This window comes from Melospiza georgiana, chromosome 9, assembly GCF_028018845.1.
Source record: "Melospiza georgiana isolate bMelGeo1 chromosome 9, bMelGeo1.pri, whole genome shotgun sequence".
Lineage (NCBI taxonomy): Eukaryota > Metazoa > Chordata > Aves > Passeriformes > Passerellidae > Melospiza > Melospiza georgiana.
Window position 1 is genome coordinate 10,973,987 of NC_080438.1, and position 19,772 is coordinate 10,993,758.

General features: G+C 36.4%; 1 protein-coding gene across 2 annotated transcripts in view; it reads left to right on the forward strand.

Moving 5' to 3' along the window:
- CAMSAP2 (calmodulin regulated spectrin associated protein family member 2) overlaps positions 1–19,772 on the forward strand; it is an 80,176-nt gene that overhangs the window by 35,362 nt on the left and 25,042 nt on the right. The window contains exons 3-7 of one of the 2 annotated variants that reach the window (XM_058029871.1): positions 5,180–5,341; positions 5,996–6,079; positions 11,315–11,347; positions 15,465–15,606; positions 18,720–18,859. In XM_058029871.1, the coding sequence (XP_057885854.1) occupies positions 5,180–5,341; positions 5,996–6,079; positions 11,315–11,347; positions 15,465–15,606; positions 18,720–18,859 (561 nt within the window). The remainder of the gene's footprint in view (positions 1–5,179; positions 5,342–5,995; positions 6,080–11,314; positions 11,348–15,464; positions 15,607–18,719; positions 18,860–19,772) is intronic. The other variant, XM_058029872.1, reaches the window with a different exon arrangement.

A 19,772-nucleotide genomic window follows, 5' to 3' on the forward strand; every position in this document is an offset into this window, starting at 1 on the left:
GGGTGCACAGATGTGGGTCAGAGTGGTGTGTAAGGAGATCCTGGCAGTGCTTTGGGCACAGCTTTCCTGTGTGTTTTAGCTCATACTCACCTGCTATTACTCTCTTTCTTTTACCATGGATATGAGCAAGTCTTGTTTTTACCTTTTCTCCTAAAGTATGTGTCCTACAGTGATTATTCCATCTGTATTCTTGATAATCAGAGTAATTTCCATGAAGCCCTTAGAATTACTGTTTTTATACTGGAATGTGAAAAGTACCTGGATCCAAAGCTCTGTTTTCAGAAGGCAGAAGAAGTTGGTTACATGCTAACTACTAATGCAAGGGAGACATCAGCTCTTTACATTTAGCTGGGAGAATTTTTATGTCTTGTGTTCTTTGCTTAAGTGCCTGATGCAGTTGAGGCAAAATCTTTAGTGAATTCAGCTAGAAATATATGTATTTGTTGTGCAATATGTATTTCTGTTTACAAAAGCCAGCCTGTTCAAGATCAAATCTCTTCTCCAAAGCATAGTGAGTGTAGGGGACTTTTATTACAAGAAAAATCTCCAGAAAAGAGTGAATTAATTATTTATTTCTATTTAGCATGAGGGTAACAATTATATCCTCTGTTTTCTTTCTTCCCCTTTTTTCAAGTACTGTAGTGGGAAATGAGTTTGTCTATACCTTTCCTAAAGAGGGAGTTCAAAAGGGCGCTCCTGGCCTGAGTATCATTTAATGGAATATAAGAAATATCCTTAGTAGCAGGTAACAATGTAGGAGCTGTCTGTAATTTGTGTGTTTATCCCTAAGTATCTGTGTGTACAGTATCATATACACCTTTTGCTTATACACTTTTAATGAAGTTGTTTTCAGTTCTTCAATGGAGGTGAAGAAAGCTCTCTAATCAAATGTTAGGCAGACAGGAAAGCATTAGCAGCCATGCTCAGAATAATTTTTCTTCTGCAGTTCAGTAAGCTTCTTATTGAACTATTTAGCAGTAGAATGAAAAGCTGTGGAACCTACATTACAGGTTAGAAACTAACCAGTAATTACATGAGATTGTTAAGATTAGTAAGTTAAAACTCTTGTGTTCTTTGCAGGCTGTAGCTGGGGAAGACAAAAGCACATTTGTGTCTTAGAAAATAAAATACGTCTAAGAATCTAGCATTTTGTATTTTTTAATGTATCTTTGTGTTCTATTTAAGGCTTTATTACTTTGCACCATTGTATTGAAGCAATCAAGGGAAAAAACGGTTTTTAGAATTGGCATAAACCAAATCTCTACATTACACTTATGGGAAAAGTGTATTATTTCCTGTATTGTTCACTGCTGCTGTGTTGATCATGACTTTTTAAAAATATATTTCTCTAATGGTTTTGTATAATTTTGTTACCATGTGGGGGGTTTTAAAATTCTTTCTCTAAAATTATTTTTCTTTTTTGCAATTGTATATCTTTATTTATGCCTTGCTGCAATTCTGGATGTGGGAGGTATGTGACAGCATGAAAATCCTGCTTGGGTTTTTTAGGCTGTGTATCTGAATGGTACCACCTCAGAGAAAATACCAAAAATTAATGTACTGTGCTGATCCCAGTTGTCAGCTGCTCCTGGGCACTTCCTTCAGGCATCGTGTCCAGGTTTGTCTGGAGAAAGAGGACATTGCTGAGCGGCTGCTCCCAGTTTCTGCCCAGCTCAGAGTGGTTTCTGGTTCTCCTTCAGATATGAAATGTTGCCTCCTTGCATAATTCACCGATAAATGCAGATCTGACTAGCAAAAGTGAACTTTCCCTCTTGATTTTTTTAGCTCTACCTAAAATATGCTGCTCAGTGAGAGAGCCAAAAAAAAAATCAGAACATTTATTACTATCAACAGAATTTCTTAAAACTTGGGTTTTTTTACAGCACTTCAGCAGTTATGTTAATAAAACCTGTATTTGGAAGAGCAGGATGCTATTTTTATAGAGCAGTTTTTAGTTTACTCTTTCTTATTGAGCACAGTGAATGATGATATGTAAAAGAATGCAGTTTGTCTGCTCTTCCCAGAATAAATGGAAGAAAACCAGTAGGGCTTTATGTGCAATTAAATAGTTTTGTTGTTTTGGTAATTAGTTGTTTGGTAAATAGTTTTGGTAATTCCTTTAAAAAGCAACCCAGCAAACAAACCAAACTAAACAAACAGCTATTTTAGATATTAGTTATCCTATATGTTTATTTGGTTGCTTGCAATTTTCTAGGGGAGCAAATCCATACATGTTACTAGTTTTAAATATTTTCAGTAGTAAAGAAACTATTTATTAAATCAAAAGTTTGATTTTTGCTAGCTAAAAAAAGTAGCGATTGTTTGTTTCTCAGAATACTATTCATTCTTCTTTTCATTATTTACTGGTTTTTTAAAGTCTTCTGAGTGTCCTGCCTGGATTATAAACAAAATAACTTGGAGTCACTTCTGAGACTGAAGATACTTGTATTTGATTGCTTGTATGCAAGCAATAAAGATTGTAACATGGATCACAGTGTTGGTAAAAGTTTATTACACTTAGTTTTGATAGTACAAATTATTATCTAAGGTCATTCTTCCCTCTGTTTGTTTAAGTAGTTTGCACTTCATTAATGATTCACTAGAAGCATTGAAAATGAGACCCAGTTAACTAATTGTAAATAATTTACTTTTTATAATGTATTTATAATGTATTGAGCATATTGTCAGTTCTAACAACACTTCAGTGGCTTTCTCTCTCCACTGGCAATCCACTTAGTAGGTTTTTCCAGAGGAAAACACTTTGTCTTTTCCAGAGGAGCTGATGATCCAGCAGGGGAGGTGAAGGTTGCTAAGTTCCCTCAGGGGAGTTCAGTGCTGGTTTTTCTGCAGGCTGGTCTCAGAGCACAGGTGTAGTAGCCAGGGCACTACTCATGGATCAACAGCTGGGCGGGAAGATGCTGCTTTCACACCTCTGGGAGCTCCCTTGGTTGTCAGAGCTCACATGGAAGGCAGTGTCCTTCCCACGGGCAGGGAGTAAAGGGTGGAAAGCATTCCCTTGTGCAGCAGGCAGTGATCAGCCTCAATGGCTCCTAGCAGTAGCATTCTCTATGAAGCACTCTCCTATCTGGCTGGAAAACACATTTCTGTGCACTACCTCCTCTTAAAAAGCAAATCCAGCATTTTCTTGCTGTTTTAATGTCTCCTTTTTATTTTTGGGGGAAGACTCTGAAAATAGCACAAGGTTTTAACCCAGATGCCATTCAGACTAGGCAAGCTGTAGCAAGGAAAGATTATTAGAGCAGGGACCCCAGGTGTCAGAGATGATCCAAATCTTCCCTTTGCTGTGTGTTGCATATGCTGAAGTACCTTTCACCAATCTGCTGGGAGCTCCTACCAGAGCTGCATGGGTTTGTATGGCTGTTCCAGGCTCTGCAGTCCCCCACAAGGATTTGGGGGGCTGTACTCACAGTTTGTGATGCTTGATTTGGAGCCCCCTCTGCACTGCACTGCACTGCTGGGCCAGCAGAGGGGCAGCTCCTGCATCCCTGTAGAGCATTGCTGCTCTGCACCCTGGGCTGCAGGCTCCTCATGAGGCTGCACACCCTTTCCTTTCTGAAATACTTGCAGTGGCAAGATTCAGCTGCCCAGCAAGTGCCCTCGTTCACCTAGAAGCTTGTATCAGTGTTTGTCCATAAAGGGCTGCAGATAAGCTCCTAAAGGCATAAAAGCAGTGGTGGAAGGAGTTTATTCAGTCCATCAGTGGTGGCAGCGGGGGAGAGGTGCTAATTCCTTGCCCAGCTGTGCTGCTGCTGGGAGCAGAGATGGACTCTGTGGCAGACAGGGCTCTCAGGCCATACCCAGGGTCCAGGCTTGTCCCAGGAATGTTGGCTGTCAGCTTCAGTGAATGTCTTATAAGTGTAGTTTGCCTTCTTTGTGAAACAAAGCAATTTACCTGCTGTAAAAAAAGGCAGTACACGCTGCTGCCTGCTTCTGAGGTCAGCATGATCACGTTCATTGATGACACAAACACTAAGAGCAGCACAGAGTCTGGATCTGTTCCTTCTGCTGGGAATTCTGGAATAAGTGATGTGCATGAGCTACCTTAACTGTGATGATTAGATAGCATATTGCTGTGTGACTCATGTTGTTCATTGCTGTTACCATGGCTGTTACAGCTACTTTGTGAGATGTTTATATGAATATTTTTTATAGTATTCAAGTGGTGGTGTTAACAAGTGTTGGGGATCTTTGTGAGCTGGGTTTGAAGAAAGTGTTTTAAAAATACTGTCTTTGGAAATTGTTCTGATCCATGGGAAATCTTGCTTAATACTTTGCTGTTTCTGTTTTTCTTATCATGAAGCAGAAGGAAATGTGTTTAGCTGTAGGCACTGCCTCTAAAAGCCACCATCATTTTGTTATTCAATCACAAGAATCTAGTGTAAATCCTTGTTATCCTTTTTTTTCTTTTGTTATTGTGTTGGGTTTGGGGGGGGGGGAATTCTTTGCTGATTTTGAACTATTACAAACTGTGAAACAGCCATTTTCTTTCAATATATAACCCCAGAAGAAATGTAGCTCCTCTTTTATACAGCAGATACATTATTTTAAACCTAGCTGTGTACCTATAGCTGTGGCACCTACCTTACATCTGCATAACATAACTACTTTACTGGAAGAAAAAGAGATGTTTTTCTATCATTTGGTTGGGTTTTTACTAAAGATTAGTATAATCACATCTTCTTCCTGGATTAAGACTTTAAATATAGATGAACTTTCACATATTAATGCAGCATTTTCATGACAATGAAGATGGTTTAGCAATCCCCAAGTTCCAGCTTTTATTTCCAGTACAAATAACATTGATCAGACAGGGAGGTTTGGTTTTGCAATGGTGACAAATTTAAAAGATCTCTTTAGCTCTCTTAAAAGTGATGTGATGTTTGAATCATTCAATAAACTTCCTTATTCTGTTCACTTTTAGTTCTTTAAGTTTGGTGGGGTTTTTTTACAGAAATTATTTTAATTTTCAATTTAATCTGTGTTCCCAAGTCTGTTATATATGTTTTAATTTGCTTTTCATTTAAAACTGACAACCAGACAGAAAACATATAGCATTCACAGTTTTGGTCTTTCCATGCATGTGGCTATGTTCAGAAGCAGTGCATAAGAAAGATGTGTTGATTTGCAGCCTGATCAGTGTTGGTGTTTGTCACTGCAGAGTGCTCACTTGGCCATGATCGACACGCTCATGATGGCCTACACGGTGGAGATGATCAGCGTGGAGAAAGTCATTGCATGCACGCAGCAGTACTCCACCTTCTTCCAGCCTGCAGAGGTACCCTATGACATTGAGGATGCTGTCATGTACTGGATAAACAAGGTATGAGTGCTGGAAAAGCAAGCTGGGGTTTTCTTTGTTATCTGTGTGATTCAATTAGAGATGAGAGGCCAGGATGTGTGTTTGTGTATGTAGGTATATCAGGACTGTTCTGATACAGATTGTTCCTACATCTGCTGTTTATGGACTAGAAAAAGAAAAGCATGCAGAAATAAGTTAAACATGTGTGGACTAAATAAATGGGAAGTCTAAATTAATGCTGGGATATATATACTACATGTGACATCTCAGGTGTCACTGTCATGTTGAGATGCCACAGTGCCTGCTCAAGGGTCTCTTTTTGGCTCTTTATGTGTACTTTGTCATGATTTAAACCCAAAGCTATTCTGTTTGTTTGAACACATCTTGCTTGAAGTGATCTACCTTCACTGCATAATCAAATCAGGTGACAAGGATACCCTGTTAATCAAATGTGACTGAGCATAATAAGGGACAGGTTATTTTGTACAATGTAGAGCTAACAGGCAGTGACCTTAGACTGCATCCACGACTGGCATTTGCTTCAGGGCTATAGTCTGAAATGTTTGGTTTATCTCTTTAGTTCTGTCTTCGTGATTTATAGACCTTTTGAAGAACTTCTAATTTCTGTGACTTGTTTCTTAGAACAGACAACTAAATGAACTATTTTGTCTCTAGGTAAATGAGCATTTGAAAGACATCATGGAACAGGAACAAAAACTAAAAGAGCATCACAGTGCAGAATCTGCAGGAGGTCAAAAGGTAGGTGGAGGAGTTAAAATGTTTTAAGCAAGAATGAGCATTTATCTGTAAACAGACATTGAACTTTTTGCTGCTTGTTGGAGAAAGCAAACTTGTAGTATTAATTTTGTTATTATTTTATCACTTTCATGAAAATACACATTTAAAAATAAAACTAACAGAGTTGCACTTTTTATAGCTAGTTGTCCTTTCTGACAAATAAATCTTTGATAGCAGGGAAACATCTGTTACATTAGTGCTAAGGAATTTAAGAATAATGACTACTTTTGAGTGAATTAAAATCCCTGATAGATCTGATACGAAAAAGACCAGAACTTTTTTTCATGGTTTTTAATAGGTTTTTTCCTTGTGTATTGCGTGAATGTCAAAAGAGAGATGTGTATGTGGTATCATGGGAAGGATTGCTCTGGCCATGATCCAAAATACTGGTTGATTACAGGTTTTATTACCTATAAAATAAAAACATATTATGTTTGCTTCCCTTTCCTAACAGGATTTTTTTTCTTTTATTTACATAGCTCAGTTAATTAAGTAGCATTATATGCCCATCCAAATACATAGGGATAGCAGACAGTTCCAGAGTATGTAAAATTCCTTGCTTCAGAAAGATCCTTTACCCTATTGTGATAGAACTATTACTGGAGAACTGGTAATCAGTCTGAACACCTTTGGTATTATCCCTGCCCATGAATGCAGAGCAGATTTCCAAGCTGCTGCAAGGCTGTAATCCTCCTTCCCAGCCTGGCCTGCTCTCACGTAAGCTGCTGCCTCCTTTTCAGTGCCACTCTGAGGGGGTGGCAGGTTACCAGCCTGGATTCAATGCTCAGCTTCAAAAAACATGAGGGTAGTGAAGTTCTTAAGTAAGGAATGCCCATGAAGGTTAATGTGACTCAGCAAAAGAAATGGTGGTTGTAACAATAATAGTGTGACCCTGGTGCATATACCCTGCCATGGAAAATTTAAACTGTGTTCAGTAGTGATAGTAGCATAGAAATCTGGAGAATAAGATGTCCTTGGCAAGTTCATTTCTCAAATTTAGATAAAATAAAGTAAACAGAGGCTAGAGAGATAACCTGTGTTCCTCTGTCCTCTAGTGGTTTCTCTTTTTCCCGAAAATAATAGTAGGATGTTTTATGTGGTTTGTAGGTCACTTGGAAAGATGAGAGCAATTTTGAAAATCAAAACTGCATGAGAGTCTTAGTATGATAAACAAATATATATCAAAGTGAAAACTATTATCAGACAAATTCCATTAAATTATCTATTTTTTAAAAATTCAGTAATATTTATTTTCACTTATAGTTTGCAACTTATATTAGGAGTAAAAGGATAAAATTTTTAGTGTATAATTTATCTTCACTGTCAACATTTTGAAATCAATTTTTGAAAGATTTATATAGTCTGTAACTGATCCCATAAATGGACGTAGGGGAATAACACATTTACCTAAAAACTGGTATTGTGGTGTTTTGGATGAATTGTGAAGCTGTAACAGAATAGAAGAGCCAGGTTTTGTTGGCCAAGGTACAAATGCATTGGCAAAATAACAAACTGAAACAGTTGCCCACTCACTGAAAAAATGTATATTTAAAGCCCTCTCTTCTGTACACTGAATTTTCATACTATTCTCCCAGGTATATATTATGGTTTTTGTCTCAATAGGGAATCAGCTGCATAAATCCCTTTGTCAAGGAAGATATTCTGTGCTTGGGGGCTGTATTAGCATGAGGATTATTTAACTCCAGGTTTTCTTTGAGAACCTTTTCAACTGATGGTTAATTTACTGCTCTGGTATCTCAGCTTTTCTTTTAGTCATATGTCTCACAGTATTTTCCAGGTTTCCACTTACTCTTCCTAAAGGTAATGGTCACTGCATGCATGCAAACATCTGAGGTTTAGAAACACATGAAACATCCCAACTAAACCCTGAATATCTTAACTGAGGATTGTACTGAATGCTGGCTTTACAAGGAAAACTAATGCAGATGCATTGGATGAGTCCATTGCATGCAATCAGATTTAAATTCTCAATGCCCCTTCTGCTGATTAGAGATGGCCAAGCAAACATGGGAAGAATACATAATTTTAGTCAACAGGGAAGGCTCTTCTTTATGTTTAATATCTGGCCAAGAAGCAGGAAAATTAGGTACCTATAAGGTGGAACAAAGTTAACATGTAATTTAAAATAATTTCATAATTTCCTACAGTTACACGTTTGTAAATTAATCAGTTGTGAAAAATAATTGAGTTGCCCTCAAGCCTGCCAAACTGTGTTACTGTGTTGTTACAGAACTGTGGTGAATCTTTTCAACAAAGAGTAAATTTCTACATTTACAAAAGGTTTAAACATCAAATACAGATTATTGGATACTCTAAGATATACCTGTTTTCTATGTCTGGATAGATAAAATCAGTATTAACAGATTATGAGGTTGCTTTTGTTTTCTTTCCCTGTCTTCTGCTACTAGCTGTCTGTAGAAGATAAGAGAGGAAGGAGTGTGTATGATTTTTAGTTCCAGGTAGTCCTCTGTGGACCTTGATCAGCTGGTGATTTGTGGTAACCTCATCTTTTTCTGGTAGAGTCTCTGCATCTCTTTTCAGAATTAGGATTTCAAGTTTTGTAGTAAATAGCTTTGATTTTCAGGCTTCCACTGAATAATATGTAGTGAATGTACAGTTGCACTGGTTAAATTGCTGGTGTTCAGTGTAGTTGGAGCTTTCCCAAAAACATGATGTTCTTCTGTCTGCTTCTGTGGTTTAGACTGAATCTCTCTTAACAGATTTAAGTCAAATGCAAATCCTGTGAGAGAAACAAATGCAACTTCATTTAAGTACCTGAATTCTTCAAACTTTCTGTAAGATCAGTTTAAACAGTGCAACCTCTTGTGTGAAGGTAAACCACTAACACTGTAGTTCCACTTTCCACTAGAATTTAATGTTTCATAAATCCACACTGCTACCAAAAGCTAACCTGTCAAGAAGAAAAGTTTGCAGCAGAATCGGCTTCTTGATCCAATCAGTGCTCAGCTGCATGAACACAAATGATGGTGCAAGGAAGAGAGCAGAAACAAGCAGTTCATGAAAAGCATGACTATTGTGTTTTGGCACCATAAGATGAGTTTATGTGGAAATAATTTATCATAGCCATGTTTCAAACTTTTCGTTAGGGGTGATAAATCATAGTGTAAAATCATAGGCTCTCAACCTGAGAGACAATTTTGTTATTTCGTGGGTTTTTTGGTTTTTTTTTTTTTTTTTTTGGTTGGTTGATTGTTTTGTGGGATTTTATTTTGGTGGTGGTGTTGTTGTTTTTAACATTGGGAAGAAGTCAGCCAGGATTCTCTGCTTAGTTTGTTTCATAGTGACTGATTCTTGTGAAGTTCCAGGGCAAAAAAGTTTATTCTTGCTGATCTGAAGTGACAGTTCAACAGCCACTGAATTCCCAGGTTGTCCAAGAGACTTCAGCTTTTCTTTCATCTCTTTTCCTTTATGTGGCCTTAGAAAATGTATACTTATAAATCTTATGGTATGTTTGAATTTAAATTTTAAAAGTCTTTTACCCCTTTGAAGCATATTCATAGTCATCTCAATCACAGTTTCAATCAGGTGAATAAATAAAAATATATATTGGATTACTAGTTTGAGGTGTTACTGTTAGGGAGATCTAGTCTTCAGAATTGAAACAAATGTGTGCTTTTTTCCAAAGAGTACTTCTTCACCCTAGCATTACATAGACATTGGTAGAGTTTTTGAGTTCCAGGTCTGAAATAGACTGCACTTCGATAAATGCAACAACAATGTTCCTGTCAGTGTTAAATAGAATAAAAGGCACCCTAGGTCTGATCTCAGCCAATTTAGCCAAAAGCTTGCTTTATAATAGGTTTTTAGGATTCCTGATTGTAGTTGAAAATTAAGATAATTTGTTTTCAAATTTCCATGGTTTTCCACACACTGACTATTTTTCAGTGAGATTAAGAGAAGCTGAATCCTGTGTAAAGGGTGTAACAGAAGTGTCCAGAGCCACACACTGACATGCATCTTGTAGCTGATTTCTTCTAAGTGCCTTTGGGATTCTTTCCTACTGCAATCCAGTGAAATGGAGGAGAGGGATGTTGAGAATAGCTGTGTTACTGCTGCACACCCATTAGTGCACAATACCTTTTTTCCATAAAAGCTCTCTATCGTTACTAGTTGTCTTCAAGGTTTTGTAAAAGCACAGTATTTTAACAATAAAATAATAAAATAATTAGGTTCCACAGTGGTTTGTTCCATGGTAGTTTTAAACTGCATTTTTACCATTTCCAGAAAATATTTATCTTCATTAAAAACAAAATAAGTTGTTTCCTGCACTTTGGTAGTGGTTTTGATTTTTTTTTATTTTTCTGCAATGAAATTGATGAAGTGGTGACATTTTCTGTGTGTATTTATAGTACTGGTACATAATATTTTTATTCTTAATACTAGAAGTATTATGCCAGAGTAGAAAAAATCAGTGTGCTTCAGATTTTTCTGGTTGTGTAGGAGTTTAGAGGTTTATGTATTAGTTCTGATAATTCCTCTGCCAGTAGTCAAAACTCCATCTACATTTCAGGTCATTGCACATCATGCAGCTGATGCTAATGTGATTTGTCATTGTAAAAATATAACTGCCTGTACCTCTTGTTGTCCTGAAAACTGTCATATGATTGTTTAAAAATATTGTTGAATGTTACTGTTTGGCTTGAAGAAACTAACACAAGCTTCACTGCAGTTGGGTGTACTGTACTACAGTGTGTTTATCCCTTTTTTCATTGCTTTAGCTTCCCTGCTTCCCCATGTGTGCTGCTGGAGTTCATTTTGATACTTGTGATATCATGACTTCAAGTCTCAAATGAATTCTTCAGTCGGATTGCATATGTAGAGTACAATTAGATGTGTGAAAGCATTTCATAAAACTGCATTGATCTGACAATCTTAGCTGTTCATGTGGGAAAATTATAATGTTGATCTACAAAGAGTGCAGACATATTTCTCCAGTGTTATTGCTGCTAATTAGCTCAATATGCAGAGGTTACAGTGCACTTATGCTTGCCATTAAATTACAGCTCACTGTTATACAAAACTGAGAATGTTAAAGAAAATTGCTTTATAAAAGTAATTTATGAAATCTGATAAAATGTTCCTTTTTTTTTTTTTTTTTTTTTTGTTTCCTTTGCTTTTTGCTTTTATCCTTTTTTCCTACTGCTTCCTCTGAAGTCTCCTACCAAATGGTTTTGGAAACTGGTTCCTGTAAGTTTGCCCAACTGCTTCACTTTGATCAATTGCTTATTTTGGGAATGGCTTTGTCCATGTCATGCTGGTCTAATCATTCATTTCATTTATCTGTGTGAGATAATTTTATGAGATTGCCCTGCAAAGGAGTGCATACCTGCAGAAGCCTGTTTTGCAAGGTAATCTGTGCAAAAGAAATGTGAGATATGATGCTGGATAAGGAATTACTTTTCAAGCAGTCAGTGGGTTTGTACAAGGCAGTGCTACCTGTTATTAACTCATGTCCAATGAACATTTATAAATTACTTTTTCATAAACTTTCAGTAAACACATGCTATTTGATATCAGTTGTCTTCTCAAAAGAGACTTGCAGAAGTAGCTTTTGATTGTTGATGCTACATGCAAGCTGAAATCTTATTTATTCTAAGCATATGCAATCATTACACCATTCATCTAGAATTCCCCATTTTTTCAGCTGATTTAAGACTGCTGTTAATTTCTCCCCACACAAAATGACCCAAAGCAGCCTACTTTTAGTGAAACTATAATTTCACTAAAAGTAATAAAAAATACTTTTGCATATCTGCAGCAATATAAAGTTTGTTTTCTCTGTGCTGTGTCACCTTGGGGTTATCATTACTTTCCTCTATCATGTAGGAATTCACACTTGATGTGCATTCAGGTTGTTTATTTGGCTAGGTTTGGCTGGGAACAGCTCTTAATGTATATGCAGAATTGCATACTTCTGATCTGAGTTCCAAAGAACTAATTCCCATCTATCATTGCTCTTAAGATTACCAAATAATTGATCTAGCTGTCCCTCAGATGTTTGTTGCCATAACTAATGAAACACTGTTCTTACATTGCAAAAGAAATTGAAAATAACAAGGCAGTTGCATGTAGGCAACAAGAAAAATTACTCTGTGTCTGGAAAAGTAATTTAAAGGTCCTGTCTCCAGCAGGCTGAGCAGTGTTCAGACTGCTGACAGTCTCTGTAAAGGTATCTATTACAGTTGTGACACACACAGATACTCTGCTCTTCACAGTACAGCCCATTAATTTTGTTTTGGAGTTAAGGGAGTGTAATTGGAGGGAATAATGCAGAAAAAAAATATCAGATGGACCATGATATCAAAATTTTTTTTCTTATTTTGTCAAAGTAAGGCTACTTGAAAACAGTTTCAGAATGTCTGTGTTCTGTTTTTGTCTGTGGTGTTGGTTTTACTAGTGAGTATCTTCCTTTGCATAAAAATGATATTCAACTCTAAAATACTCCATCTGTTGAGAAGCTAACTCCAGTTTGCCTGCCAGTTATCTGTAAACAACTTGAATTAGTGGTATTTATGTTACTTTGTGTTGTTAGCTCAGTAGAGATGCAGTTAAACCCCAAGTGCTACTGATAACACTCAGGCTGCTCTATCACTTGAGCCACTCTTCTGTCTCTCCCCTTTAGAACAGAGCACATTTCACAGTAACAGATATTCCTGAGCATAGAGGCAGCTAAAAACTCTGATAAGTACATTTATAACATGTTATCTACTGTATGGTAAATGTGTAAGAGCATTCATTCTTAATGATTAGCTCTGAATACACACAAGCACTTATGAGAGAGTAGCTGGTGTGCTGTTCTTTAACTGACCTTGTTTCTAGGCAAGTGTCTTGACTACACCTAGACTAGGTTAAGTGAAATAAGCTCAAAGATGCTAAATCAGAATGATTTAGGATCTCAGAAACAAGATGCCTGTATTAGCATTTATGTTTCAATTGACTCTAGAGCTTTATAATGTAGAAGTTCATCTTTTGTATTATTGCATATATATATGTATTTAGTAGCAAACACTGCAGCTGATGAGAAGAGTTTCTTCAAATGGAAGTTTATTTAAAATGCAGTGCAATTACCAACTCTTTCATTTTTTCAGTATGATTTCTTTTATCTTTTCAACCAAAATGAAACATGATGCCTGCTATACAGTAATGAACCTAGCAGATCAGGTTTTATGAGTTTATCTTTCCTGAAGTAATGTGCCTGGCATTCTCTACAATGGCTTAAATCCTCTATGTCCACTTCAAAGATATGACACAGTTTCTAGCATGGGTGGGCACTGTTCATGAGGCCAGTGAAGGCATCATCAAAGTGCAGTGTACTTTTTCACAGGATTTACTGTGCAGCACCACTAGATTGTCATTTTCAAATATTTTTGAATACTCCATTAAAAGATACTATTCAAAAGAATTTATGAATTAAACAGAGCTTGTGGAATCATGATGTTCAGTCCATCTATACCTGTATCTGTTACTATTATTGATGCTTAATCATAATTAAATTGTGGTATTTCATAGACTTGATTTCAGTCATGTTGAGGAGGACATACATGAACATAGTAACATGGAATTTGAAACTTAGAGCTTTTTCATCATAGTGGGTCACTGGATTGCCATAGAGTGAGAGAGATTAAACTTTCACTGCAATTATAATTGACCTATTTCATTATATATACTAGGGAGTATTAAGAACATGAAGAAAAGAATATGAATAATGCATAACAGGAACATGATTTTTGTTTGGTGTTAATGTTTCCTCTAGCACACAGAAATGGGATTTTCATTTTTATAAAGCATATTTGGCACACAAATACGACTACACTAAAAGCATGAAGTAACAACTAAGTCTCAGGGGTTTTTTAAATATTAATTGGTTGAGGTATAAGTTCCCTGGGCCAAGCACAAGCCCTTTATTTTTCTAGAACTGATGTGGCTGCTGTTGTCAGACTAGGCTTTTAGTTCTTAGGCCAGTTAGAGGACACTGACATTCACTAAAATAATGCCATGTGATCCTTGACAGAAATCCAGTGACAGTAAGTACAGCCCTCAGGGTTAGTCTGGTTCCACAGACCTTTTTGCATGCACAGTTGGCCTAAACAATTCCTGCCCCTCCATAAAACCTCCATCCCTGCTCATGCCCTCATTCACTGCAGAAACACAGGAGGAGGGAGTTGCTGTAGCTGGGGCAATGGTTTGGGTACAGTCCCATCAGTAATTGCTCCAGCACAGCCAAAAGGAGGAGAGTGGGAGGTAAGAACAGTCAGTTTTAGCCTTGCCATGAAGAGTGATTTCCACAGACTTCTGAGAGTCCCTGCAGGGAGATTGCAGTTCAGTGGGTATAGATGCATTTAAATAGCATAAGATTAACTAGAAACACTCTGCTGCTTGTAGGTAGTTCTGTGGTGTGAGTACAGCAGTAACCCTTCACTACTGTTTTAAAAAGGTCTTGGTAAATAATACTAACAAATTAAAATCTATGCCACTTTCTTCCACCTCTGTTTGTTTTCCCAGGAAGAAGTGAAAAAAAATAGGAATTATGTTAAGTCCGTTTTTTCAGTAAGCCCTCCTCTCTTACGACAAAAAACACCCACAACACATTGAAAATATATTCACTGCAGATAAATGCCATATCAACATTCTAACCCAAGGATCTCTTTATATGCTGACTGGATTTTTGAAATATTTCTATTTATTTCTGGATCACGACATGGTCATAACTGTTGACCATTAATATTTCTCTATGTTTATGACTGCTTACACATGCTAGTAATAAAAATTGAGTTGATCAAAGGCAGATTTCCTTGTTTCTGAATTTGTCATTAAGTCAGTTGTATGAATAAGATTTTGGGCGAGATACTTAGGTGTGTTAACTTCAGAGCCATGTGACTTGCCACGAAACTGAAGTTGCAGTAGCTGAGGACTTGTCTCACTGTGTTTGCACACAGATCATTTTTGATTGTATAATAATGACTGTTAAATTTTAATTAAGGGATAGAATGTTATTTAGTTTAGTGTGCTATAGAGAGATCATCAAAACTTAGTAGTTTTGAAGGCTAAGCTCAGTATTAGCATTGTTTTTTTCCTCTTGGATATTATTAAGATAATTATTAGATATTAGAATATTAGATACTATATTATCCTGTTCAAAATTGTAGCATGGCATGAATAGTTGTAGGAAATAGAATACTGAGAATATTCAGCTATTTCTTGAATACTGCTTTTTCACTAACAGTGTAAAACCTACACTATGACTCTGTTTCTTCATATGTGTCAGAGCCTTTGTTCCTCTGAGTGTGTCCATTTCACATTGCAGGCTCGTTACCGGAAGGAGCAAACGTTGCTGAAGCAGCTGCCCTGCATTCCCTTGGTGGAGAATCTGCTGAAGGATGGTACAGATGGCTGTGCTCTGGCAGCCCTCATCCACTTCTACTGCCCAGATATCATTAAACTGGAGGGTATGTCTGGCCTGTCTCTCAACTTGTATACATGGCCATAAAAGTTTAAATGTTTGTGTTGGGAGCTGTGTGAAGCAAGGTGCTTAAATGCAGTATACAGCAGGCATCATTTGAATATGGTAGGTTTAATATAAATTTTCTTTTTCTAATATAAATGGCCATTTCTTTTTACATTTAAATAAAAGAAGCCCAGATGTCCTTCCCTGGTGTGCTTGCTTTTATGTTGCTACACTAAAATAAACATACTTGAAACTACCTGCAAAACTCTTACTCTTGAAGTTGCATAAGTTCTTTTTTTGCATCTGAGCAGTTACAGATATAAAACTTAGAGAAGTTTAGAGCTGGGCTCTGTACAGCTTCACGGCATGGCAAATAGTTGCTCTGTATTCTGAGCTTTTAGTTCACCTGGGACCTATCTGAATCATTTATAGAGTAACCAAAAATGTATAGTGTAGAATGTATTGCTGTCATGCTGTTCTATAATAGCAATTGTCTGTGATGATGAGCAGCTTCATCTCATTCTTTTGCTCAGAAGCCTGGTAAAGTTATACCTTCCTCTTGGCAACTAAGAGCTGTAGAATGTCTTGGCAGCTAACACCCATCATTTTCTGCCTGTGTTCTTTCTATGATACCTTTGATGTCGTGGGAACACTTAGACAGAAACATCCTGAGAAATTCAGGAATATGAAGAAGGGTTTAGAGCTTGCTAAGGACTGAAATCTGGAATTCATATTCACAACCACTTTATAGGGAGCTTTCAGCACAGGAGGCATTGAAGATGAAAGGCACAATGATGCATTCATTCACCTTTCTTCTGCAGCTTGAGAATTTTGATAAATAGAACTTAAAATTTACATAAATATTGCAGCCAAATGCATACTATCATATGAGATTAGGGAAGAGTTAGAATTTGGGTGGGATTGACTGTGGTAACACCTGGTGCCTCTGTCCTGTTCCAGCAAGCTGAGATCCCAGACACTCTGAAAGGCCTTGTGTGCCTTGCCTGACCAGCACCTTCCTCCAGCATCTACCTTTGAGCAGGGCAAGGCACATGTGAGCTTTGGAACTTCAGTTTTAATATTCTTTTAGGTGTCCTGACATCATCTTCCCTAAAGATACAAATGTGCATGTCATTGTCTCAGAAGTAAATTCAAAGGGACTCCAAAGCAACTGGAAACACTTTAATAAGATTTTGCTCATCTTCCTTGTACTTAGGTAATGCAGGTTTTGATGCATGTTGAATTTTACTGAGATTTGGTTCTGTACTGAAACTGAAGAAGGCAGGTAATAAAAATACATATGCAAAAATGCCTAAAAATGCATTAACAAAAAAGAAAATTGTATTCTAGGGTTCTCTGTAGTCTGGAATAGATAAATTCTTCTCATTAAGTCTTCATTTCACTTTCAAATCTAGGTTTTCTTGAAGGAATACAGAACTAGAAAGGACTCTCACTGAGTCATGAAGTTGACTTATACAAAATTATATAATCCCTTTCTTGAATTTATCTTGTTCTATCTTAAAACTGCCAAACTGTTTAAAATATGTACTCTTCTTACCCACTGTTCCTTTTTTTTACATGATTTTAAATTTCATTCTTGGTTTTTACCAACCTATTCTTGGTTTTTACGTAAGCTGTCTTATGTGCCTTTGTTGTTCCTGCAGCAGTATCCTTTGGTTTGAATGGTTTCTAATCTGATGTTCACATTTTTCATTTGTTTTCTTCCTCTTGTTTTAGCCCAGGCTACTGAACCAAGCCTTTTCATCCTCCCTTGCTGAAGTGGATTTCCATTCTCATTGTTATCCTCAATAGTCTTCCTCTGCAGCTTGTCTAGTTTGGGTTTACTGTTCTTGACTGTAGAGGGTTGTAATCATACAGCAAAATCCAGAATGACATCCCATTCCTGCTTTGTTTAGTGCTCCTCTGTCACTGCTGGAAATGAATTTTCTGATAGGTTTTAGCATCATGTTTGTTTTTTTCCTCACTGCATGATGCCAAAGGCACACACTGGCTAATATGTGATATGTAATATGTGCTAACTCCCTGCTCCGTATCACCTTCAGTCAGTGAATCACATTAGAATTTTATTAGATTCAAATGTGTGACTTCACATTAATCTCATTTCAGTCAGTTTAGTCAAACATTTTTTCCTATTGATCATCATCTGTGGATTTGGAATTATGGACTATGTCTGATTTTCTTCAGTGTGGGAGTCCTTATCCTGCTGGGATCAAAGCAGATTTCTTTTATGACGAAACCTTTTATCCTTAACAATTCAAAACTCATGTGGACTTCTGACATACATTGTTGCTTTAACAATAAAATCTGATGCATGCTCTGGAAGTATATTTAATTATTTTCTTCAGTCCTTTTTTTAAAGAGGACTGTGTTTTTTTCATGGGACTTATTATTCCAAGCAGCAATTATAAAAAGAACAACAGAGAGTATCTGGGCTTAAATGCTAGTCAGAGAATACTACACAAGTGTGCTCACAACCACCATTTCTTTGCCTTTAAATAGCACTTTTAGAGAGTGATAATTTATATAACAGCCTTCAGCTCCTTGGAAAATCTCATCTCAAACATCTCAATCCACAAACATGAATACCTAAGACCAGGCTGGTTTTTTGTGAAGATTCAGGCTTATTGATGCTAAAATGTGTTCTTGTTTAAAGACAAAGAACTAATATGTACAGAGAAATATATGCAAAAACGTGCCTATTTCTTACTGCCTTTGTTTTATAGAAAACCTAATTATAAAAAAAAATTAAATTAGTGATTAGATGTATTTTTTCATTACATGGAAATAGTTGGGTTGAGAGAATAACTTAGATTTTCACAAAAGGCAAAACAGAAACAAATTAACTTCGCAACAGTGAAAAACAAAATTAATTTTTACAAAAGATCTAAATATTTAGAAATTCAAAGATAAAATGTAAATTAATAATTTCTTTCATTTCTGAATTAGAAAAATAAAAGTTTCTGGTGGGGACGAGTGGGGCAGAAATGATATCTGAATTTATTCAGTAAATGCTCCTGAATCAGTAAAAGCCAAAATGCTATTTTTGGGTATTTGGAGTTGTATCTAATCTTTACTTATTTTCTTCCTTTTTAGATATTTGTTTGAAAGATACAATGTCTTTGGCTGACAGCCTGTATAATCTACAGCTGATCCAAGAATTTTGTCAGGAATACCTCAACCAGTGTTGCCATTTCAGTCTTGAGGATATGCTCTATGCAGCTTCTTCAATAAAGGTAAAAATAAAACAATTAAACAAAATTGCAAGCAACTATTTTGTTAATGATATGTTTAGTCTTTTACAGTCTGCTGCTGTATGGCTTCTCTTGTGACATAGCATGCAAGACACAAATTTCAGCAGAATGAAAAGCCACCTTCTTTTGGCCATTATGTTTTCCTAGTAATTTCCAAGTATTTTTTAAAAGCCTTTGTGAAAGGCTTTGTAAGAACTTTGATTTTGTGCAAAACTATTTCCCACTTTAGCTTCTTTCTTATTAATTAATAGTTGAAGTCTGTAATCTGCAATATTTCTGTTGAAATGTAATAGTGATCTGCATTAGTTTAAATGTATCAAGGCCTTAATAAAGGGTGGAAATATCGAGGACTTTGTTTATGGAATTACTACTCACTGTTCTTACTCATTTCTGTATACGCAATTTCTTGGGATTTAATCTTAAAGCTCTTTTACTTTTGTAAAAGTATAAATTTCTGAGTTAAATTTTTTGAACAACCAATGGCTTGATGCCCCAAATACAAGCAGCAACACAATTCCAACAAATACAGTTGTTTGAATAAGCAATTAAGTGTATTCCATCAATCTAAGATTTTGCTGTTTTAGAAAGAGGAAAATAAAACATTATTCTGTAATTCTTTAAGCGTATGCAGAAAGAAAAGGAGCAACTGAAAGATTTCTTGCCTAATTGTAATTTTAATTTTCATTATTATGTTTCACCAAGACTTTCTTCTATATAAAACACACTTCATTTGCTTAAGATTCTTATTGACTTGCCTTTAGGGAATGAAATAGTATTTTTCTGAAGTCAGCATATCCATTGCAGATGGGATGTAATTGGTTTCTAAATATCTGGGTCATTTCACTGCTTTTATGATTTTCTAGCAATCTCACAAGCAGTCACAGAGGCCAGAGCT